Source organism: Bidens hawaiensis, unplaced genomic scaffold (genome assembly GCF_021521415.1).
Source record: "Bidens hawaiensis isolate Kalapana, Puna unplaced genomic scaffold, B.hawaiensis_p1.1 tig00011343_1, whole genome shotgun sequence".
Classification (NCBI taxonomy): domain Eukaryota; kingdom Viridiplantae; phylum Streptophyta; class Magnoliopsida; order Asterales; family Asteraceae; genus Bidens; species Bidens hawaiensis.
This window is the reverse complement of record NW_027491883.1, coordinates 792520-817248: the sequence shown is the minus strand read 5'-3', so window position 1 is coordinate 817248 and position 24729 is coordinate 792520. Positions and strand designations below refer to the sequence as shown.

At 39.3% G+C, this 24729-nt stretch overlaps 1 protein-coding gene across 1 annotated transcript; it reads left to right on the top strand.

The window, feature by feature from the left end:
- The first annotated feature begins 20906 nt into the window (after window positions 1-20906).
- LOC143537748 (B-box zinc finger protein 20-like) lies at window positions 20907-23211 on the top strand. Its single transcript, XM_077031445.1, has 3 exons — window positions 20907-21184; window positions 21944-22327; window positions 22743-23211. The coding sequence occupies exons 1-3, from the start codon at window positions 20981-20983 to the stop codon at window positions 23106-23108; spliced, it is 954 nt and encodes a 317-aa protein (XP_076887560.1). The 5' UTR covers window positions 20907-20980; the 3' UTR covers window positions 23109-23211.
- The last annotated feature ends 1518 nt before the right edge of the window (window positions 23212-24729 follow it).

Genomic DNA, 24729 nt, shown 5'->3' with positions numbered 1-24729 from the left:
TTTTGACTGTGCGCGACTGACTGTTTAATAAATACCATATCAAATACTACTCTAGCCAATCTCGTTGCTACTTAATTAGTCTTACGTGTCTAAGCTGGTTTTACTTCATTGAATCATTACCGGTTAGTTAATCGTTACTCGTTAACCTTTTAAAGATATTTTTCATAATTTATCAAAGTCCAAGGGCTAATATGTAATTAAATAATTCTTTTCTAAGTCCAGGGACCATTCTATCTTTATATTAAACTCCTAGTTCGTTACTTTGCCCTTAACGAATTGGGTAAAGAATCATCCTCTGATTCGCTAAGCTCCCATAACGAACTAGCTAACGAATCACCCTCTGATTCGCTAAGCTCCCATAACTAACTAGCTAACGAATCACCCTCTTATTCGCTAAGCTCCCATAACGAACTAGCTAACGAATCACCCTCTGATTCGCTAAACTCCCATAACGAACTAGCTAACGAATCACCCTCTGATTCGCTAAGATCCCATAACGAACTAGCTAAAGAATCACCCTCTAGTTCTCTAAGTTTCCTTAGCGAACTAGCTAAAGAATCACCCTCTAGTTCTCTAAGTTTCCTTAGCGAACTAGGGTTAGGTCAGGGAACATTCCCTGACACCTTTATCTTTTCCGGCGCCGCCTTTCCGGCGCCGTCATCGCCGGAAAACCGCGTTTTCGCCGGAAAAAACGAGATCTCACTCGTTCTTCCACCGTTTTCATCATTTTTCGTCCCGTTTGATCCAGATTTGAGCTAGGGTGATCCCTAAACTCATCTTAGGTCCGATTTATACCCGATTCCACCCGGATCTTGTGATTTAAACGGTTTAACGGTGTCGGCTCGTCGTTTCGTGACTAAATCTAACGGGTTTGAGTATGAATAACATCATACTATCATTACCTCGGGTCGGAAATCGTTTATCCTTCTTCTTCCTCTTGATTTTTGCTAGAGAGAGAGAGAGTAGGATGAGAGAGAGCTAAGTGTGTGTTTTGGTGGTGTATGAAATATGTGTGAAATGAATGAAAAATGGGGATTAAGGTTTATATAATTATGGATCATGGGCTTAAGCCCATGGTCTCTTCCTTCCTTCCCAAGTCCATAACCCATATCCATTACCCAACACTAGCCCGACCCATACCAGCTTCTACTCTATTAATTATTTCCCGACTAACCCGAGTAAACTTTCCCACAGATATTAATTAATTTAATTATAATATGTTTAGAAATTTCGGGATGTTACATGTAATATAGTTTAATTATTTTTATACATTACAAAGCAAATTTAAATTTTAAACAAATTATAAAATGTATAAAAAAAGTACAAATTCAAAACCGGGTATTAATACCTGGTCGTACCCGGTTCCAATACCCGAACCCGGGTACACAGGGTTGAGTTTTTCTCCACAATAGCCTACCCGAACCCTACCCGATTTCTCACAATACCCGATCATACCCGAAACCAGTTCCATACCCGAACCCGGGTATTAGAAAAACCCGATTTGTGCACCTCGAGTGCCAATGATCCCAAGATCAAATGGTTGGGTGAGACAATTACCGTTAAAAAAATTGGTTAGAAACCCACTCCGCCCATAGAATCAGAACATGGTAATGACGAAAAAAGAATTCCACAATTCAGCACGGAAACTTTGCCACTAACGGCAAACTTAACTGAACCTAAATAAAATAACATTAACAACCATGAAAAGCTCAAAATGGTTCAACAATAAAACGAGAAATACATTTGGTTGTGTTCAATTGGAAGCTTCAATGAGCACAATTTCCAAGCTTAATGATCTCTCTCACTTTCCTTTAAATCCCAGCAATTTATGTTTGACTACCACCACCGCCATCTCCACTTTGGTGGGATGGTAAAGGCTTAGGCCTTTGAGTGAGAGGTCCAGGGTTCGATCCCTGGCAATGGCGGTTTATTGTAAATAGTAGGAGGCAAGCTTAAACATTCAAAAAAAAAAAAAAATTATGTTTGACTACCACCAAAAAGTGAAAATGCAAGTTGACTTAAATCAGGTATTTTTAGTCCAAAGGTATAGAAACCTATATTACTATATTAAATGGGAAAATCCTCAATACTCATTTATAGAATGTGGTTTCAAGTTTGTCCCTTAAATTTAAGTTTCTAAATTTGTTCCTTTAGTATCTCGTCGTCGGCGACATGGTAGCGAACACCGACGATGTGTTAACATAACATAGGGTTGACAATGTGTTATGTTGCTAACATATGGTAGCAGCGATGCGTTAATGTTTAAAGCAGGGGTTCCACGATGCGTTAGTTGATAACTCATCGCTGCTACCCAATGTTAGCAATATAAACGCATCGTCAACCCTATGTTATGTTAGCATCATAAACGCATCGTCGACGACTTTTTGACATAACATTGGGTTGACGATGGGTTTATGTTGCTAACATAGGGTAGCAGCGATGCGTTATCAACTAACGCATCGTGAAACCCCTGCTTTAAACATTAACGCATCACTGCTACCCTATGTTAGCAACATAACGCATTGTCAACCCTATGTTATGTTAACACATCGTCGATGTTCGCTAGCATGTCGCCGGCGACGAGATACCAAAGGAACAAAGTTGGAAACTTAAATTTAGAGGAACAAACTTGGAACCACATTTTATAAATGAGCTATTTTGGGAATTTCACTCCATAATCAGCAAAACTATGTTACTAAAATAAGAATAAGTATTGCATCAAAGAATATGGGTGACACGTTAATAAAACACCATCCTATTAAGTTATAAAAAATAACAACGTATTTTCATTTCATCGGCCATACTAAGAAACCATGAATTTTATCCCAGCGTGGAATTAATGGGCGGAACTATAAAGGGGCGAGAAGAGGTTCCAGCACCTCTAGTTTTTGGGCTCAAAATTTCTAGATTAACTCATATATTTTATATAAATATATCACATATATTTTCAATAATATATTTTTGTCTTAAAATGGTAATATATGATTTTTGATAGCCCAAACCAAATCAACTAAAATATTGGTTATTTGTTTTTTAGGATTTAAGATATTTATTTGGTGAAAATTTTTGATTTTTTTATGTGTACGAACTTAATATAAGTTCTAGTATTTTTTATCCCTCCTATTTAAAAGTTCAAGCTTCGTCACTAATGGAAATCAAGCTCTCGCTAAATCAATATCCTTGTTATGTGGAGCATCTTGCTCAATCTATCATGTCGTCGTTCTATTCTTCATATGATTCCGTTGTCAAATATGTAAAGCCAAAATAAGCTAGATCAAATAAATGTATGCAATCATATGCTTTATTAGAAAATTCAATGACATTAAGATATCCCTACATAAAACGATTTCAACCTTTTTCTTTCATTTAGTCATTTCATGGAACACATAGTCTGCATGAAACATAGAGACTTTCAAAATCAACTATCAACATAACATTTCGTTTCTTTAATATACGTACCAAATAAAATAAAATCAAATCAAATTGTACTAAAAGAGGTGGGGACATAATGCTATCTATGAAATAAATTGTCATTGCTCACGAAGTTGACATTAAAAATAACATATACAGATATTTAAAATACTTAAAATTTCATATTTATCCATTTCATTTACTATCATCTTTCTCTTTACACCTCACACTCTTGTAATCTAATTTAAAGTGAAAGATATATATAAACAAACAGATATAAATGTTATAATTGAAAACTCGTTATAACTGCTGATATAATAAGTTTTAAATAAATAAAATGTAATAGAAAATGTTGGTGCAAAATTCCATGAAGCATCGTATTTAATTTAATGGGAACATGTTTTTAAATCCCAGTTAAATGCAATACAACGGCTGTTCACGAACCGTACCGAACGCATGCATGCTAATACTTGGTTTGGTTTGAAACCGAGTCTAACCGAGCAGCCTGAAAATAAAGACATGAGCGATATTTTTATGCTTGAACTTGGTTTGGTTGTAAATCGAGCGGCTTGGTTTTGTTTGGTTTCGTACAAAATTTTCAATTTAAAATTCTAAAACTCCAAAATATCATTAATTCAAAACTTTCAACTAAAAAAATGTATATAGTTCCAACTCTAAAATGTCTAAAACTCAAAGTTAGTAATAAAACGTACATAATTATAAGTTTAGCGAAGATACTTAGTCAATATTTTCTCCTAACAATAGTAAAAATAGTTCGTGTATCAAGTGTAACGAGAACCAGTTGCTAGTTTTTCAAATGTGTAATGGAAGTACTGAATGATAGAATGACAGGAAAGTTTATGAAAAAGTGAAATTGTGAAAGTATTGAACAACTAGCTAGGGTTTAAAATTAAACTTTGAAGTTAACACAAAAGTAGAAAATTAAAAAAATCCTTAAAATTTTGTATGTTATATAAATAATATTATATATAAATTTTACTAACTAAAAAAATAATTCGACCAAAACAAAACGAAACCGAACTAAGCGAAGCTTTGCTTGTGCTTGGCTTGTTTTCAAATCGAACCGATCCGATCGGCTCATTTCCAAATCGAGCGGAAATCAAACGAGCATTTTTTAAGCGATTTTCGAGCGAGGGACGAACGGGCGTCGAGCGGTTTGGACAGCCCTATGCGATACTAATTTGATTTTCATATTAGAAAAAAGTTTGACTCAATCAATAATTAGGTGCCGAATGAAGTTTGCATTTTCACGTGAAGGTCCAATACATCCGAGTACTGACTCTAGTTTCATTGTCGAAGAGGTTAATTAGATTGCTTGTCCGGTGTGTGGGATAAGGGTGAAACAGCCAATCATGTTTCTCGTGTAGTCTAGCCCAAGCTATGTGACAAGTTATTTCCCTTTGGTGTAAGGTTCTTTCTATTTATGTTTTTAGTACTAGAGATCTTTTAGAGCTTTTTAAGTATTCCAGGTTCTCTAAAAAGAAGGCGAAGGCGTTCAATTCCACATCATTATCCTTGTTATATTTTGATGCTTATGAATGGCTCGAAATTACCTAGTGTTTTTTCGCTAACATGACATAAAAAGCTCTTGGATTTCTCTGCGCAGTAGAGCTAAATTACAAAATTAATCATGGGAGGATTGATTAAGATTTAACCTGCAATTGCTGTGTTGCCTGGTATCTTGCTAGGCTTGTCTTGTTTCTTTTCTTTCTTAACAAAAGCTATAAAACATCGTTATTTGAAAGTAAAATAAAATAAAAGTTGTGGTAGTTCCAATATTCCGGAATTGGCCACTACTCAGGACGCACGTGGATGATGGTAACCCATTTCTCCATAAAATATGGTAACATGTTACATTCAGCCCCCTAGCTTAACTAAAAGTTATGTTAAAAGTTAAAAGATATTTCCAAATATGTCCCACCCACATGCCCAGGATAAGACTACCATGATCGTCCCAATTTCCAGATCCCTACAATATAAATAATCAAATACTGTTTCCTGTAACATATTATTTCTATAAAGTAAGTTACATTTTTATCCATATTAATAAAGTTTAGTGAAGAAACACTAATCGACCCCGGGCAGATTACGGATAATCTGGGGGTTAAATAGATGTTTCCCACGAGGGGTTAGATCCGGCAAAGATGGTTCTTCTGATAACCTGCAAAACAGACACCGTGAGCTCGTCACTGAGAAGGGGGGGGGGGGGGGGTACCTCCTTGTGACCACCCTCCGGCGTGAGAATCAGACTAGATTGCTCTTGAATATAAGTGTATATTAAGAGAATGACTAGAGCAGATATCAGGTAATATATCAAGATATAAGATATGAGATACAAGATCTAAGATGAGATAATACCATTCCAAGGTGTTGGAGTATTTATAGCCGAAGGTAGGTTTCCAAGAAGGTACAGCCGGCTGAATAGTGTTCCTGTTCTGCCAACTGTGGGCTACGCACATGCCATGCTGGTGGTTGGTGGATAGGCAGCGGCTGATAGTGACCAGGCCGGCTGTGTACTATTCCTGTTCCACCAACTGCAGGCCATGCCATGCACGTCCTCCGACAGGTTGGTGAGTAGGCAACGGCTAATAGTGACATACAGTACAAGAGCGTGCTGCTCGTCATACTGTTGTCAGTGAGCTGTCGTATCTTTGGTCAGATCTTTTGTCCATACCTCGTCAGGTACAGTACAAAAGATCCTCCAGTATCGTACGGACTGGCTCATCTGGGCGGGAGTTTTCCCGGCTTTGTGCGGGAGTATTCCCGGCTTTGCTCATTCCTTCTTCAGGTGACATTACTGAATTATTATGAGAGTTAAGTGCCTTGTGCGTGTAGCTTTGCTGCGCAGGTAGCCTTCCCTGATGGCTTGTATCCGCAGCTGCGGGAACAGGCAGAGTACTTCACCATTGGGAGGCTTTTCCTGCGGGAACAGCTTGCGTACTGCGCGTAAGGACGTCACGTCTCTGAGCATGGTGGGTCCTGCGGATCCAGTTGGTCTCGGCGCAGACGTCCCTTTAAGTTAAGTCTTGCGGGTTCAACCGCGCAGACGTCCGTTAAGGAGTCTTGCTGGTTCAACTGCGCAGACGTCCCTTTTCAAGGTGAGTCTTGCGGGTCCAACTGGGCTCTGCTGGGACCTACCTCTTCAAGTCCCCCTGTCCAATGTTCTTCTCATGAATTGTTAATAAGTGAGGTGAACTTTTGGACTTAAACAAGGGGTTTTGAAAAGGTTTTAGTTTTAAGGTTTTCCATGGGAATTCTTCCCGCGGAAGTCCTAATGTCACGTGCAGAAATTCCCGACTTTTCTGCTTGATCTTTGGGTGTGATGCGGGTAGGTCTGTAACCTCCTCGCAAGTCAGGAGCGTTGAGTTCCACTTGTGTAGATTCTCCATGAGGTTTTGGCAGTTTTGAACATAGTGATCAATTATGTTTAAACAACCAATTCCATCTTGGAGGTTCAAACAATCTAGTTCTCGCCGTTCCCGCTATGCGGGGATGTTATTCCCGTTTCCGCAAGCACTGCCCAGAAGATCCTTCTTGGTTTCAATTCCCTGCGGAGTGCTAGGTATGTGAAGGGTTTCGCCTTGACACTGTACCCGCATTCGTCTTATAGTTACTTTACTTCCAAGGTATTCCTGGCTTCAATTCCCTGCGGGTGCTAAGTATGTGAAGGGTTTTGCCTTGACACTGTACTCGCACCCGTCTTATGGTTGCTTGGTTGCCGAGGTATTCTTGGCTTCAATTCCCTGCAGGTGCTAATTATGTGAAGGGTTTTGCCTTAACACTGTACTCGCACCTGTCTTATAGTTTCTTGGTTGCCAAGGTAAGGGGTATTTTCCCGCTTACTTTTGAATCTTTTTTAAATTTGAAGAGCTGGTGAAAGGATAAGAACAGTCCAAACTGTTGAAACGTCGTCCGACGGTTTCTTCTGACAGTGTCAGGACGTGCAGGAAGTTATGGCGACGTGACAGTATATGGTCATTCCAGGCGCTTTTCCAGGCGCTTGGGCGCGATTTTTCGGGCGCGTGGCCGCGAAATTAATGGCACGCGTCCTTTCAACAGCTGTTGCCAGCTTGCTCTTTGCCACGTGTCATAGTTTCATTGCACCTGCGATTTCTCTCTCTTCCGCATTAAATTCATCGCATTAATTGCGATGAGTATATAAAGGGCGAGAGGGTGCACCTTAGTCCACACTTTCACTTCTCTCTTTATCTTCTAAACGATTTCCGGTGAATACTCACTATTCCGTCGAGCATTCTTCTGAAATCGTTTTTCTGTACATCCGAAACATGTCTTCTACCCGTGATTTTGAGGCCACTGCCGAGGAGTCTGAGTTGTTCGTCGAGAACCTGACGTCGACGTCCGAAAAGGACGACAAGAGCACTGCTGGCGAGTGCCAGTGTGCTCTTCCGGCCGACCTCTATCAGTACGTCGTCCGGAAGTTCATGCTCGAGCCGTTCGAGCCTGAGTTTCCGGAGCCACACCAGTCGGTGTACGATGCCCCCAAGGGCAAGATAGGGGTGTACGCTGCATTCTTCGTTTATGGGAATCTCAGGTTCCCATTGACGAAGTTTGTATACCGTGTCTTGGAGAGGCACGGTGTGCATCTGACGGAGGTACACCCGATGGCGATCGCCAAGATCCGCCACTTTGAGTGGGTGTGCCTCATTCTGGGCGTGGAGCCCCACGTAGATCGGTTGATGACCTTCTACTCCTGGAGGTGTATCCAGGGGTGGTACACCTTGGTCAATCGGATCAAGGGGTTGAAGATCTGCGCTACCGAGCGCAGTCTTCGGTCGTGGAAGCGGGAGTTTTTTTATATCTCCGCTCGCGTCGTCCCCCTTGCGATGACGTTTAAGAATGGGAGAGCACTCCCCGCCCTTCACGGCCTCAACCACCAGGAGGCGGAGTGGTTCGCCAAGATCTCCCGGATCCAGACTCCGGTGTACCGCTCTGCGGAGTCTGGGATGGTGATGCTTGGGATGAGCCGGGTGTGGAAGGAGGCGTCCCAGATTCCCATCGTCCTCGAATACGGTTTGAACTCTGTCCCTTACGGTATGCTCTGTCTTCTTTGTTGATATAGGTTTTTCTTCTAACTGTTTCTTTTTTTTTCAGAGGGGAATGACTTGCAGTCGCTCCTGCATCCGCGGGAGGCTGATGGTCCCGCTCGGGTGGGTACTCGTGCTCTCGATGAGAACGAGTTGCCCATCCTTGAGCAGACGGTGGATCGGTTCGTGGAGGTCTACCCGCCAGGCCACGAGATCCTGAGCGCCAGGCGGCCAGGTAAAGAACTTTTTGACCCTCGCCCTATCAATGCTCAAACCTCTGCGGGAATTCCTCTAATTTTGTCATCTTCTGATGAGGAATCCGCAGATGGTCCTTTATTGGCGAGGAAGAAGGCTGCCGGCGGGAAGGGGAAGGCGAAGGTTGCCTCCACTGCCGATCCGGTGAATCGGTCTGATTCAGAGACCGAAAGCGAGGAGGTGGCGGGGAACCCTGGTGGTGATAAGACCACTGCTCCGGAGGCTGAGACGACTGTCACCTCCGAGCAGCCCAGGACGACGACGGTGAGCGGCGTGAAGAGGCCGGCTCCATCGGGTTCGTCCCCGCCTGTTCGCACCTTTAGGCTCAAGAAAACCCGTAAGTACAAACTTCCTTTACTTTTAACTTCATATCTTTCCGCCATTATACTTATATCTTCTTTGTACAGGCGTGGATGCTACCGCATTCCAGGGTGGAGCGGGGAGGAGCACCTCCGGACCCATGACGGTAGGCTTGGTCAACCTACCTGAGGCGATGACCCAGGCGGCTGCGCCTGCTTCAGTTGGTTCAGTTGCTCACCCAGTTGAGCCAACTGTTCCAACTGTGACGACATCTCCGCCGGCTGTCAGTGCCATATTCACTGATTCTTTCACTGAGCCGGCGGTGGATGTTTCTGTGGATTCTTCCGCAGCCGCGGCCGCGGTTGTGAGTTCACCTCCGGTGAGTTCACCTCCGCTGGTTTCTACCACGGCGGCCTCCGCTATGCCTCCTCCGGCGCCGGCGACTACGGCCGGTCCTTCAGGTATGTCCGGGGTTGGGGCGTCAAGCCAATCTCTGCCTCCTTCCCATCTGCCTGACCTCTTAGATGGATATCCTTTAGGTTCGGGTGATGGGTTTGGCGGCTACAGGCCTGTCGTCGACCCTACATGTGCGTAAGGTTATTTTGGCCTTTATTTTATATATATTTTTTTATCATCTTTTCCTAACTGCTTTTTGCTTTTGCAGTGTCAGATTCCAATGAAGTGTATGTTCCACGATGGAACATCCGCCGAGGAACAACCCTTCGGACACCTGTAGAATGCGTCGAATGGGCGCGCCACGCTGCCCCCGCCGGTGCGCTGGGGGAAGCCATGTCCAGCTACCTGGAGGGTAGGCTGTCGAACGAATTGCGGATTCTCCTTGCCCGGATGCAGCCGCGCGTCGAGTTACTTTATCGTGAAAACGACAAGTTAAAGACGGCGCGTAGCCTGGAAGTGGCTCAGGCGCGGGCCATCCGGGAGGAGAACAAGAGGCTTGCCGCAGTGGCTGCGGAAAAGGAGAAGGCCTTCCAGGCCCTTGAAGTTGAAGTTCAGGCCCGTCTCGAGGCCCGTTCCAAGGCTGCCCAAGCTGTTAACGAACAGCTTCGGCTGGCTAAGGAAACTGCACGGAACGCAACTGAGAGGGCCACCAAGGCTGAAACTCTTGCTGAGCCTCTACGCATTGAGAACGAGGAGCTTAAAGCCAAGCTAGAGAGGCTCCAGCAGGCTCATGATGCCTTGGCTATGGAAGACGCCAAGAAGCTCCAAGAGATCTTGGACCAGAGGGGCGTGCTTGACCACACTGAGCGGAAGCTAAAGGGCGTTGAAGAGGCTGCTGCTAAGGAAGTGTTGCTCGCCAACCTTAACAAAAGTGAAGCCGAACGCGCCCGTAACCAAGCTCAAGCCGCCCTCCAGGAGGCTCTGGTTGCCAAGGAATGGCTTCTTCGAGAAGCGTTGTCTCAGGTATGCGTAATTTCATAATATCTTTACGCTTTTCTTTGTAAATAGAAAAGGTTTTGATACTTTGTATTTTTTTCTTGTAGGTTGTGCATCGAGTCTTCACGGACACATCATACGACGATGCCATGAGCGCAGCCCTCAACGCTTCTCATGAGGATGGGGAAAAGGCCGACTTCCTGCTTGGTCTAGGGTTCGTTGAGAAAGGCATCCCGCCTTCCAACTTCCCTTTATATGATGTTGATACTGAAGCTGTATATTACCAAGCAGTGAATCAGTATGCCGCCTTCCCGCATCCGGTGGTGGAGAAGGTGAACGAAGTTGCTGCTGCTGATGATGGGCTAGCCATTCTAAAGACCTTCCTTGAACCGCCACAGCCAACTGATGGTGCGGGTACAAGTGGGTTTGGAGGGAGTGGTCCTGAAGCTTGAACCTTAAGATCCCTTCCCACTGTTAGGATAGGTTTACATTGTATAGATTTATATTCTTGTAGGCGGGTAGTTACCCGGCCATTCTTGTAATACTTGAATTATTATGAAATATAAATCTTTGTGCGGGTATGACCGATACTTTCACTGGATGACTTGCTTTATAAACGTTATATGACTTGCTCATGCATACTTTAGTTTAAATTAGCAACTTTCCAAGTGTTCAGAATAAGTTAACCTTTGAACGTGGTAGATAATAGGTTGAAGTTTAGTTTAAATTAGCAACTAATGGCTAAACTTTACCTATATCTCACCTGCGTGTTCAGAATAAGTTATATGACTTTAGTTTAAATTAGCAACTAATGGCTAAACTTTACCTATATCTCACCTGCGTGGAGGTTTTCCTCATCTTAGAAATTTTCTAAGTGTTTAGAATAAGTTAACCTTTGAACGTGGTAGATAATAGGTTGAAGTTTTGCTTCCTCCTTCGTGATTGTGCGGGTAAGACCGTCACTTGCACTTAGGATGGCTAAACTTTACCTATATCTGACCTGCGTGGAGGTTTTCCTCATCTTTTCTTTAGAAATTTTCTAAGTGTTTAGAATAAGTTAACCTTTGAACGTGGTAGATAATAGGTTGAAGTTTTGCTTCCTCCTTTGTGATTGTGCGGGTAAGACCGTCACTTTCACTGGATGACTAAACTTTACCTACATCTGACCTGCGTGGAGGTTTTCCTCATCTTTTCGTTAGAAATTTTCTAAAGGTTTAGAATAAGTTAACCTTTGAACGTGGTAGATAATAGGTTGAAGTTTTGCTTCCTCCTTCGTGATTGTGCGGGTAAAACCGTCACTTGCACTTGGTAGGATGGCTAAACTTCACCTATATCTGACCTGCGTGGAGGTTTTCCTCATCCTTCCGTTAGGAATTTTCTAAGTATTCTGAATAGGTTAACCGTTCGACGCGTGGTTGTCAATCGGTTAGTTCGGTTTCTTCTATCATGATTTGTGCGGTTAGGACCGGCACTTTCATTTAGTGGGATCACCAAACTTTACCTATGACTGACCTGCGAGAAGGTTTGCTTTTTTTTGTGTTTATGCGGGTTTTGCCGCCTTCCACAAGCAACGACTTCCCCACTTATGTATGTGGTGAAGACCGGCATATCAGTGTGGAAAGTTCATAAGTATAAATGTAAGATCATCAGCATCAATGTTCTAAGGAGAATCATTTCCATTAGAAGTGGCTCTGGGCCTTTTCTTTACAAGTTTGGAATTGATCTACATGCAAACTGTGTAATTGAGCTCCCTTCCATATTGTTGGGATGGGAGTGCCATCGAGCCGATATGCACCTGGTTCGGGATCTCGTTGTTTACACAGTATGTAGTCTCCAACATTAAAGCTGCAATTTTATTCGTGTTTTCCCCAACTGGGGTTCTACACGCATCAGCCTGCTCAGCGTTCGTTACGCCACGAGGTGCGCGAGCGTCCCATCTCTGACAAATGCTTCGACGATGTCCTTCACGTCTGTGCATTCTTTAGTGTTGTGGCCTTTTGTCCTGTGAAAGTCACAGTATTTGCTCCGATCAGCATTGTGACGATGTCGGATTATTGGAGCCTTTGGCCATGGGAGCTTCTCAGTGGCGAATATCTCGGTGACGCTTTTGGTGAGTGGCGTCCATCTGGAGTTCTGGTTCGACTGTACATTATCCCTTCCGCCTAACCGATGTTGCAAGCCGGATGAGGTGTCAAAGTTTACCCTTAACTGCCAAATGCCTAGCTTCCGCTTTTTGTTTAGTCGGGCGGTAAGGACGTTGTCTTCTCTTGTTTTCTGGGTGTAGAGGTTTGTGCTCTGGGGGAGATCTCTACCCAGTTGCTTATCCGTTTCTACAAAGCGTTTAGCTGCTGTCATGATGGCATCCCATGTGGATGGCATGCCATCTTTGCCCGTTAAGGTGCGGATGAGCTCTGGGTCATTCGCGCCCTGGATGAAAGCAGCGCTAACAAGATCTTCGCTAATATTACCCAGACTTAGCTTCTTTGAGTTGAAGCGAGTGATGAAGTCTGGCAAAGATTCATCTTCCTCTCGAATGCAATTGAGGATTGTCCATTGCTCTTCGGTATACTTTCTTTGTTGGCTGAAGTGTTGGATAAACTTCTGCTGGAAGTCTGCCCAATCGTAGATGTGGTGGACCGGTAGACGATCGAACCACGCTCTAGCTGCTCCAACAAGCGTCATTTGGAACATGTAACACCACGTAGGTTCCGTCCAACTACTGACGGTTGCCCCCGCTATGAACCTGTTCAAATGATCGTCTGGATCAGATATACCATCGTAAGTGCCGATGTTGGACATCTGTTTAGCACTTTTCGGGGCGATTGCTTCCGCAATGTCCCTTGCAAATTTGGACGTTCCCGCCTTTGCAGCAGTTGGTGTAAATGTTTTGGAGAAGTCACATGGGTTTCCACCCGCGTTTTTTGGTTTGAAGGTTTCTCCAAAATATTTTCTCGGTTGGGAGTTCGTTTCCTTACGCTTCCCTTTCGCCCTATGACGAGGGTTTGCGTCACTATCGGATTCCTCCGAATCATCGTCCAAGTACTCTACGAATTCATCAGCCTGTTGGAGTGAACGTAAGCGTTCATCCAACTCAGCTTGGAATTCTTTTTGACGTGCTTCCGCCCACGCTTTAACTTCATCGAGTGTTTGGCGGGGGAGCCTCATTCGTTGTCTCTCTAACTGGGTATCGGTGAATCCCAGTGAGCGATTATTTACTGCACTTGCCCCAGCTCGGGTAACTGGGGTAGTGTTCGTAAAATTTACTGCACTTGCCCCGGCTTGGGTAACCGGGGTAGTGTTCGTAAAAACTGTGTAGTCGCCGGTATTCTCCCCAGTAGCTGGGGTTGTGGTTACCGGGGTTTCTTTAACCATCTTTCCAGAAGTTTTGAAAAAACTGAAAAAGACAAGTTCTAGCTTTTATGCACGGATGGCGCCAATGAAGAAACACTAATCGACCCCGGGTAGATTACGGATAATCTGGGGGTTAAATAGATGTTTCCCACGAGGGGTTAGATCCGGCAAAGATGGTTCTTCTGATAACCTGCAAAACAGACACCGTGAGCTCGTCACTGAGAAGGGGGGGGGTACCTCCTTGTGACCACCCTCCGGCGTGAGAATCAGACTAGATTGCTCTTGAATATAAGTGTATATTAAGAGAATGACTAGAGCAGATATCAGGCAATATATCAAGATATAAGATATGAGATACAAGATCTAAGATGAGATAATACCATTCCAAGGTGTTGGAGTATTTATAGCCGAAGGTAGGTTTCCAAGAAGGTACAGCCTGCTGAATAGTGTTCCTGTTCTGCCAACTGTGGGCTACGCACATGCCATGCTGGTGGATGGTGGATAGGCAGCGGCTGATGGTGACCAGGCCGGCTGTGTACTATTCCTGTTCCACCAACTGCAGGCCATGCCATGCACGTCCTCCGACAGGTTGGTGAGTAGGCAGCGGCTAATAGTGACATACAGTACAAGAGCGTGCTGCTCGTCATACTGTTGTCAGTGAGCTGTCGTATCTTTGGTCAGATCTTTTGTCCATACCTCGTCAGGTACAGTACAAAAGATCCTCCAGTATCGTACGGACTGGCTCATCTGGGCGGGAGTTTTCCCGGCTTTGTGCGGGAGTATTCCCGGCTTTGCTCATTCCTTCTTCAGGTGACATTACTGAATTATTATGAGAGTTAAGTGCCTTGTGCGTGTAGCTTTGCTGCGCAGGTAGCCTTCCCTGATGGCTTGTATCCGCAGCTGCGAGAACAGGCAGAGTACTTCACCATTGGGAGGCTTTTCCTGCGGGAACAGCTTGCGTACTGCGCGTAAGGACGTCACGTCTCTGAGCATGGTGGGTCCTGCGGATCCAGTTGGTCTCGGCGCAGACGTCCCTTTAAGTTAAGTCTTGCGGGTTCAACCGCGCAGACGTCCGTTAAGGAGTCTTGCGGGTTCAACTGCGCAGACGTCCCTTTTCAAGGTGAGTCTTGCGGGTCCAACTGGGCTCTGCTGGGACCTACCTCTTCATTTAGTTAAAATTATCAGCTTTCAAAAATGGTTACTGTTTTAAGCCTTTGAAAATTACACTTTTAACTTCTTTATTTAATATGTATTTCTGTTTTTTCCAGTTTTAAAAAAAACATACAAAAACCTTAATAATGAGCCAATGTTATTTTTGGTGCCATATACATGGTTAACTAGAAAGAATGTTGTTAAATGAAGTAAGGCATTTCTATTCGAAACCTTTCGACAACAAAATGAGTTTCTTGAAAGAATCAAGCAATTCGTGGGTAGCAATAGCCACATTTTCTTATTGGCTCTTTTTATATTTCATAGAAACATCCAAACGATTTACAATGAAGTGGCAGGTAAGCGGGCAACAAGCTGCGTCGCAACCCCCTTTTGGATAGCAAACCCAATCCGACTAAAAACAAAGTTTTGATTCTTATGGGCTGATACGTTACTATACACAACTTTCTGAACCCTATTCAAAAGGTCCACCGCATCCGGAGCTAAGAAACCAAATGTGTCAAAGGCGAAGGGGATAAACACGTGTTGATTCTCCAAACAAGCTCTCTCGTGTTTTGCAACCTTGCCCGATGTCGCCTTCAATGCTGCCTGGCCTGCTACAAATCCAGTGTCCCTAATCCCAACAAGAGGGGACACTCCTGTGAGGTCGACACAAGCGTGTTTTCCTCCTACCCACCCAAAAACAAGTATATCGGCCGGTCGTAATGTAGATCTTCCTTCTTGAGGATCCGTAAGAAAGTATATCGGCCACTAAAAATCACAAACATCATAAATAGTACTAAACTTCAGATGAAGTGAACACATTATTAGAATTGAGCAAATTAATCAAAACTAATCCCCACTTAGACAGAAGCAATGAACACTATGAAAAAGACCAAACTTCCGTTGAACTGAGTGTCTTGTCAAAATCAGACTTCTTTTCATCGTTGTAGATGTGTGGTGTGGTCGAGAGGGAAGATGATTGTCATATTGTGCTCAAGGATTCGGGTTTTTGACCAAAAGAATATTATGCTTGCAATGACCAAAATGTCTCTAAAAGGCAGGGGCGAAGTATAATGAGGGCTAGGGGTGGCCCCGGTCCCCCTGTTTTTTCGTGCGTCAGTGTAAATTTAGCTGTTTTTCGTCCGAAATATTTTATGCGTAGTGTAAATTTGCCTGTTTTCGACCAAAAATTTAAGCCCGGCCCCCCCTCGTTTATGAAATTTTTTATATATTTTGAGTTCGCCCCCCCCCCCCCCCGGCGTTCACGTCCAAGCTTCGCCACTGCTAAAAAGCATATGACTAAATTAATGTCGTTAAACTAAAACACCGTAGTTGAAAGTACATAACGCTCAAATGGACTGAAATTGTTAAAACCATGATCTAAACGCGATATTTAACTTTAATTTAACCTAAACCAAAAAGAAAATTACTCTAAAAATTTGTGAATATTTAAAGAATAAAAAGAGTAAACTGCGGTTTTCGTCCATGTGGTTTGTCCAAATCTGTGGTTTTAGTCCAATAGTCTAAAATTTACGATTTTCGTCCTTGTGGTTTCATTTCATCTACAATTGAACCCAAATTCATTAACCCCGTTAAGTCTGGTCGTTAAACACATCGACGTACCCTTCACATGAGGGGCAGTTTTGTCATGTTATTTTTTCCCAAATACACCCCAGCCCCTCACGTGAGGAGCCTTGCGAATTACGACTGAGTTTTATTTGGAGAGAAAAAGGACAAAAATGCCCCTCACGTGAGGGGCACAATGATGAGTTTAACAACCAGACTTAACGTGGTTAATGAATTTGGGTCTAACAGTAAGTGAAATTAAACCACATGGACGAAAATCACAAATTTGAAAATATTGAACTAAAACCGCAGATTTGGACAAACTACATGAACGAAAAACGCAATTCACTCGAATAAAAAATTCAATTCATGTCAACTATTCATTACTGACAAACTAAATATCCTACTATACTATTAAAACAAATTACTTTGTCGCCACATGCCCCCTTCCTATTGGACGATTTCATTATTTTCCAAATATAGCATCCACTTCTCTATTTTTCTTACCAATAAAATAAATCAAAAATAATAATATATAAAAGACTTAATTAACATACTTATTGTTACCATCAATCCCTAAAACCCGGTTTCCAATTTTATTTTCTTTCTTCTGCAAGTCAATTTTATTTTCTTCTCCAATTTTCTCTCTTTCATATTAAACCGTTTAACCTAATCAACCAAAGCCTCCATTCAATCGGCCATTATTGGATATCAATCGGATAATGATTTCATTCGGTTCTTCATATAAAATCGCCACCGGATATCAGATTATAAATCGGGCCATCCACGCTAAAACGAACCGTCCGTTAATTGATAATAACGATTGATAATCGGTTCTTCCCGGGAAACGATTTCAGATGACCCATGACGATTGATAATCAGATCTTCACATCGATGGTTAGTATTTTACATTCTTAGGTTACTATATTCACATCTATGGTTAGTATTTTATTTACATATTAACCTAGGTTATTATTTGACATTCTTAGCTTACTATGTTAATGTTTAATTGAATGCAATTGTTAATGTTTAATGTAACTATTTTTTATAACATATAGTTTAGATTATTAACACAGGTTATTATTTAACATTCTTAGGTTATTATGTTAATTGTTAATTGTTTATGTTAATTGATATGTTTCATATGTTTAATATGTAATGTTTAATGTTTAATGTCTAATTGTCTACAGAGAAAAATTATGGTATGTCTTATCTTTTGAATGTGTTATGTGTAATTGTTAATTGATATGTTTCCTAATAAATTATTGTATTTCTTAGTATTTTAAATTGTTTAATGTTTAATTGTTATCAAATTTCCTTAACAGTAATTGATTTTTATTAATTCATATCATTACTATAAGTTAAAATTTTTTTACGGATTTCAAATAGAATTCAAATTCAACTTACTTTGTATAATTGTGTAAACATGAATCGGCCATTTTATTTAATTGATTCATATTGATCATATTCAATATGTTTCTAATGTTTATTTTTGGCAATTATGGTTTTTATTAAATATTGAATTTTTAATATTAATATGTAACTGATTCTAAAAGAAACTTAATGTGTCTAATTTTGTAAAGATGAATTCTAATATAATTTATGAGTTATGACTTATTATTGTTATTGTGTTATTAATTAAGCAATCCCTAATTACATTCGGTTATTACAACCAAATTAAGTAAATATAATTATCATTTACATATTTTAAATCCCTAATTTTTTCCCCTAAATTTACTATATTTACACTTTCCTTTTAATCTAACAAGTCAAATTTTGTAACAGAATATGTTCATCTATAAATACTACAAACTCATATACTTGAATATCTCACATTTCTCATTTCCTTACTGAACATTCATATTTATGTGATTCTCAAGGTTTTTTAATTTTCTTCAAATTATAAATATGACTTATTCAATCTTTAACCTTTGCTTTAATCTTATTATTTCTGACACAGCAACATGGAGGCATTAAAGATTACCATGTTCAAGGATTTGGATGTTTCCAACACCGACTATGTACTGAAGGTTCGTATTCTCAGACTATGGCGTTTGAAGGACAAAAATAAAACCAGAGAGGATTGGTCCATAGAAATGATTTTACAAGATGAGATGGTATTATTCTATAAAAATACAATTGTTTTTACTACATTTTTTTTGTTCGTTATTTTATAAATTTAATAATAAACATTGTTTGTCGTATTAATAATGTTACAGGGTGACAGGATGCAAGCATATGTAAGGAAAGCTTGCATACCGAAACATAATGTTTGGCTATGTGAGAATCAGTCATTGATTGTTCGAAAACCTTCACTTGGTGCAAATCTATCAACATACCGTTATGTTGACAGCCCACACAAGCTCATAAATGATTTTACAAGATGAGATGGTATTATTATATACAACTATAATTGCTTATATTTATTTTTTTTCTTCCTCGTTATATAAAATTAATTGTTATAATGTTTGTCTTATTAATAATGTAACAGTGTCATAGAATGCAGGCATATGTAAGGAAAGCTTGCATACCGAAACATGATGTTTGGCTAGCTGAGAATCAGTCATTGATTGTTCGAAAACCTTCACTTGGTGCAAATCTGTCAACATACCGTTATGTTGACAGCCCACACAAGCTATGTTTCACATCAGAAACTCGTCTTTCGATTTGCGATGAGTTTAAAGGTCACCTTTATGGATTGTCGTTTGCTACCTTTGATGATATCAAAGCCAAGAACATACCTCAAAATGGAACAATAGGTTTTAATATGATTGTTATGGATTTTTTTATATGCTTAATTAATTTATTTATAAATTTTTTTTGTTTAACTCATACAATATTTTAAATTACAAAATAATATACTCCAAGCTTGATAAGTCAATCAATTAATTTTCTTTTCCCACTAAATTAACGGTACTGTTTTTTAAACAAATTTCTATTTTAACCATGTACGAAAATAAATTATGATATTTTATAATATCTGTATTTAATGCACTTCCTTACATATACTGATTAAAAAAAATTCCTGGTTTACTAAATTAATCATTCCGAAATTGCATTTCTTATAATATGAAAAATTATTATTCACTCATACATAATATTGGATTTTCTATGTAAATTTTCCAATGCTCATTTTCTATTATTTTATGACGTCTCGAGTTAATTTATATTTTTTTTATTCAATACTACAAGATATGTTGTTTATGTTTTCTATTTAGTGTTTGTAATGTCCATCTATTTAAAATATTTATGGAACACTAAAACAATATAACATAGACCTATAACTAAAGTTATTACTCTCAACAGAAGATGTTTGCTACATTTTATATATTGTGGATTATTATCATTCATTCAATTAATAAAACTTAATTACGAGAGTGCATTATTTTTCTTCAACTATTATTAAATTTGGTTGTCTATATTGATATTTTTTATATTTATGTTGTCGCTCATTGTTTTTTTTTTATTTACTACTTTATTAAAACACTACAATAGTTCTACATAGTATCATTCTAGGGTGTCTAACTAGATGTCATGTCACATATTTCCTTTTTTATTATGTCAAATCATCCATTTCATACTATATAAAGCTTAACAATACAAACTCTAAAATTTATCTCTCTCTCTCTCTCTCTCTCTATATATATATATATATATATATATATATATATATATCTATATATATCTTTCTCTCTATCTCTCTCTTGCGGTTTAGCCATTTTTGCCGAGTTCTTTTCCATATTTTCCGGTAACGTATTTATTCTACGCTAATGGTTGATTCTTATGTATTATTCGCTACAGATAAAAAATTGCCAATCAAGTTGAAACGAAGACAGTTTCCTGTATCGGTTTGTTTTGCAATGACAATTAACAAAAGTCAAGGCCAGTCACTAGCAAGAGTTGGAATATATCTTCGCCAGCCCGTTTTTACACATGGTCAACTATATGTGGCTTTATCCCAAGTGAAGAGTAGAGCCGGAGTTAAAATGCTTATCTTAGATAAGGAGGGTAAAGTTACAAATAAAACTACAAATGTCGTTTATAAGGAAATGTTTAGTAATATATGAAGTTATTTATGAAATTTTAGTTTTTGAGTTTTTGTTATCAATAAAAGAATTGTAAAACGAATGTTATTTTGTTTTTAATGAAATTATCAATTTCAATTTTGTATTATGTAAATAGTATTTGTAGAAACAATGTTATTTTGGTTATACGTATGTTGAAGTATCTTTTTCTTTAGAATATGTTATATTAACATCTATATATCATGTTATTGTCTTCTCGAGTGTTGTTGTTTAACGATTTATATATTTCCACCTGTGTCGTACACGGGTCAATAACCTAGTAGATTAGTATTACTTAAAAGTTTCTTATAATTTTATAGTAGTCATTATAAAATGTAGCATGAGATATCTACAGGACATGATGAGAAGCACATTTATGTAATTTTGCGGTGCCATATCCACTTTATAAAGATTGGTCTCCGCATGTGTTACAGTGGTAAAATGAAGATCAACTGCGACGTCTGTAACAAACACGAAGCATCCGTCTTCTGTCCTGCCGACGACGCCGCCCTTTGCGCCGCCTGCGACCACCGCGTTCACCACGCCAACACCCTCGCCGGAAAACACACCCGTTTCTCCCTAGTCCCGCCTTCCCCTAACAACTCTCCATTATGTGACATATGCCAGGTAAACTTGAACATCTAGTTACACGGGTCAGCTATGCACACACGTCCGTCTGACACCTAATCTCACACTACTGACCCGCTTTGAAAGAAAAATTCAAAGTTTGTCCCTACTATGTTGTTAGCACGGACGTCTGGATATTGTTATAATAAAAAACTTGTGAATATGGCATGTCGTTTTAACCAAAGTCTTTTGAAGTTTGACTGTCTGGGATCAGAATGGCCGGGGTTCTAACTAAAAGCTTTTAAATATGGTAGGTCGTTTTAACAAAAAAAAAATTCAATGTTTGATCGTCTGGGATTAAAACGGCCGTCCGGATATTGTCCAAATAGCTATTCTAACAACTTTCAAATATGGTCGGCCGTTTTAACCAATACTTTTTGAAGTTAGCTATTCTAACAAACAACTTTCAAATATGGTCGGCCGTTTTAACCAATACTTTTTGAAGTTTGACCATTTGGGATATTATCCAAACGGAGGTTCTAACAAAAAGTTTTCAAATATGGTCAGAACGGTCGTATGGATTTCGTCAAAACTACCGTTTTAATCAATAATTTTTAAAGTTTGACCCTCTATCGTCTGAACAGTCGTCTGGATATTGTTGATACGGTATAATTTTCAAAGTTTTGACTTTTTTTTATCATCATGTTATGAATAACCGTTTGATGGTGTGGAATCAAATTTCTTTTTTTTTTAATTCCAATCGAATTTATTATTATTATTATTATTATTATTATTAATGATTTGATTAAATTTTAACAGGAGGAGAAAGCTTTGTTATTCTGTCAACAAGACAGAGCAATACTATGCAAAAACTGTGACGTCGCAATTCATAAAGTCAACGAGCACACAATGAACCACTGCCGGTTTCTTCTCACCGGCGTTAAGCTTTCTCCGGTGGCCTTAACACCCACCACCGGAAACGGCGTCGTTCCTGACCAAAAACCCAAACCGCGGGATCGAGAACCCGTTAATGTTAATAATAAGCCTGTTGCTGTCTCTGCTCCGGTCGTAAACCAAACCCAAAAGTTAAACGAGTCGGGTCATGGATCTACGACAGCAAGCAGCTTATCGGACTACTTGATTGAGACACTACCCGGTTGGCATGTTGAAGATTTTCTTGACTCTGCTCCTAATTTCTCCAAGGTTAGTAATTATTTATAAATTTTTTTATTCAATTTACAAAAAATGGGTTTTTGGTTATATTAATTTTCTCTAAGTTGGTAGAATCGGTTTTACCATTAAAAAGGGGGTGACAGTGCAGCTTGTTGTCTGATTTCCAGCATCTTTATTGTAATTGAATCATTTTGTTCAGTATATGAATAAACATTTTATTAAAAAATAAGTCAATAATCATGAAATTATTTATTTTAAAGAATATAGTAATTACGATTTATTATTATACAATTACCAATTTACTGTAAGTTCGTAACTACAAGATATGATTTGGTTAGGTTTATGCGTAATTATATTTATTTTACTGATATAAATAATTATAACTAGTTACCAATAACGTTAATACACGATACTGACGGGGTTTTCTTTATCATATAACTTGTAGATTGATGACGATGATTTGGCGGTGTTTTGGGATAATGAGGCTTTAAAAGGAAGCTTGAATGATTGTTTATCGCCCGAAACAATGGGCATTTGGGTTCCACAAGCTCCCCCGCCAGCAGCTCCTCCTCCACCGACACTGCCCCAACAACCACTGCTTCAAAATCCTTATCAGTTTCAATCTTTTATGAATATGAGTTTTGAAAGCCAGATGATTAATGAGTCATCACCTTTTTTTGCTCCAATTAATATCAATAAGATCTCGAAATCAAACGAGAAAAGAGAATTAGAAGACGGTAATTGCTTCACTGTTCCTCAGATTGGCTCCCAGATGACGACGAACTTCAAGAGATCAAGAATTTATAGATAGTAAGCCCATCGTGATCGGTTCATGTTTTGTATCATATTTTTGTTTTTGTCGAAGTAAGTTTTGTTTTATCGCTAATAATTTAGCAAGAAAATAATAATGCCTCAAGGGCCTTGTTAATATTGTACTTCCTTAATAGATTGAAAAGGTTATTTTACAGCCATCAACTTTTTACGCTTCACTTGTTTGATTGTATAAAAATCACCCCTTAAAAAATTCACCGGAATCCTATTCTCATGTTTACTTTATGATTCCCTAAACATCTATTGTATCATTTCATAGTCAAATGAATGTACCGTTTACAACATGTGTAATCTACATGACTCCAACTCACGTGAAACATAATTTTGTTGATAAAATGAAACAACCTTAGGGACTGTTTGGTTCATTCAGATCTGAATGAGTCAGATCTTAATGAGCCTTTGTCTCATTCAGCAACAATAATAAGTCTGAATGATTCAGATCTAATTTTAACTATTCAGATGTTTTTCTGTTTGGAATCAAACAGTTTGAAGTCTGAATGAATCAGATGTTTACATATGAATGATTCCATTCAGATATAAACAAACAGCCCCTTAGATGGTTGCTAAATGTTTGTTACACCGGTTTTCTATGCCACTAAGATTTTGACTCGTTTACTAAGCAATATACAATTTCATAATTAACTTTCAAGTATATATTATGCAATTCTTAGTATAAAAAGATTAATGCTACCCATGCATACATCCACCACCGGGTATAAGAATAAAGTTTGTAGAAAAATAACGTGGTCCAAATCATGATCTAACTAACTCCTTTGTGCAATAAATTTTCAATAGCTTATAGTTTATATTCGAAGACAAATGCTTTTGGAAAATGCAGAGCTAAAACATTATTCAGGTCGATTCAGTTAACCAGTTTATTTATTCACTCTCGTGAAAAATTCTAAAGCCTTCTAAACCGGTTGTTAACGAGGTATAAATGAGTCATATGTTATAATGATAACAGTAATCGGTCTTGTTTCTACAGTTTATATATTTACAATATATTTTATGTATTTACCCATATTCTAATACTCGCTCACTATTTGCTAAAAGACCAGTCAACTAAGGTTGCTGAACTACTTGTTTCAAATATAAGAATCAGGATCAAATACATTTTATTCTTAACATGAAAACAGTGAAAACTAATTTGTTGTTATTAGTAGGTTTATTTTTATAGGTGTTTGTTGTTATTTTATGTTCGTATTTGCTAATTTTCGATTATGAGACGTTAAAAGTATTTGCTGATTTATATTTTGTTGTTATTATTATGTTTTTTCTTTTGCTGTTATAAGTATATATGCTGGTATTTGTTGTTATTATTTTGTTCTTCATTTTTTATTCTTTTGTTGTAATTTTTAGGTTTTTTTTCTAATAATTGTTTATGTAGATTGCTTTTGTAGTTGGTATTATTTCTTACGTTCTCATATTTTTTTAAATTGGTATTGGTTCCTACGTTTTCATGTTAATATTAAAATTTAGATGAACCTTCCCCTTAAATATAATACACGTAAAACGGTTTTTCGGACGCATACATTTTACACGTGGTGGGCGCATCTAGTACTCAAAAAGATGAGTATTCATAAAAGTAACGTCATGATTTA

Bases quoted from the DNA above. Each gene is read 5' to 3' on its own strand.
- LOC143537748 (XM_077031445.1), top strand. From the start codon at position 20,981: ATGTGTTACAGTGGTAAAATGAAGATCAACTGCGACGTCTGTAACAAA. The intron at 21,185-21,943 runs GTAAACTTGAAC...AAATTTTAACAG, and splicing joins CATTATGTGACATATGCCAG to GAGGAGAAAGCTTTGTTATT. The intron at 22,328-22,742 runs GTTAGTAATTAT...TATAACTTGTAG, and splicing joins CTGCTCCTAATTTCTCCAAG to ATTGATGACGATGATTTGGC.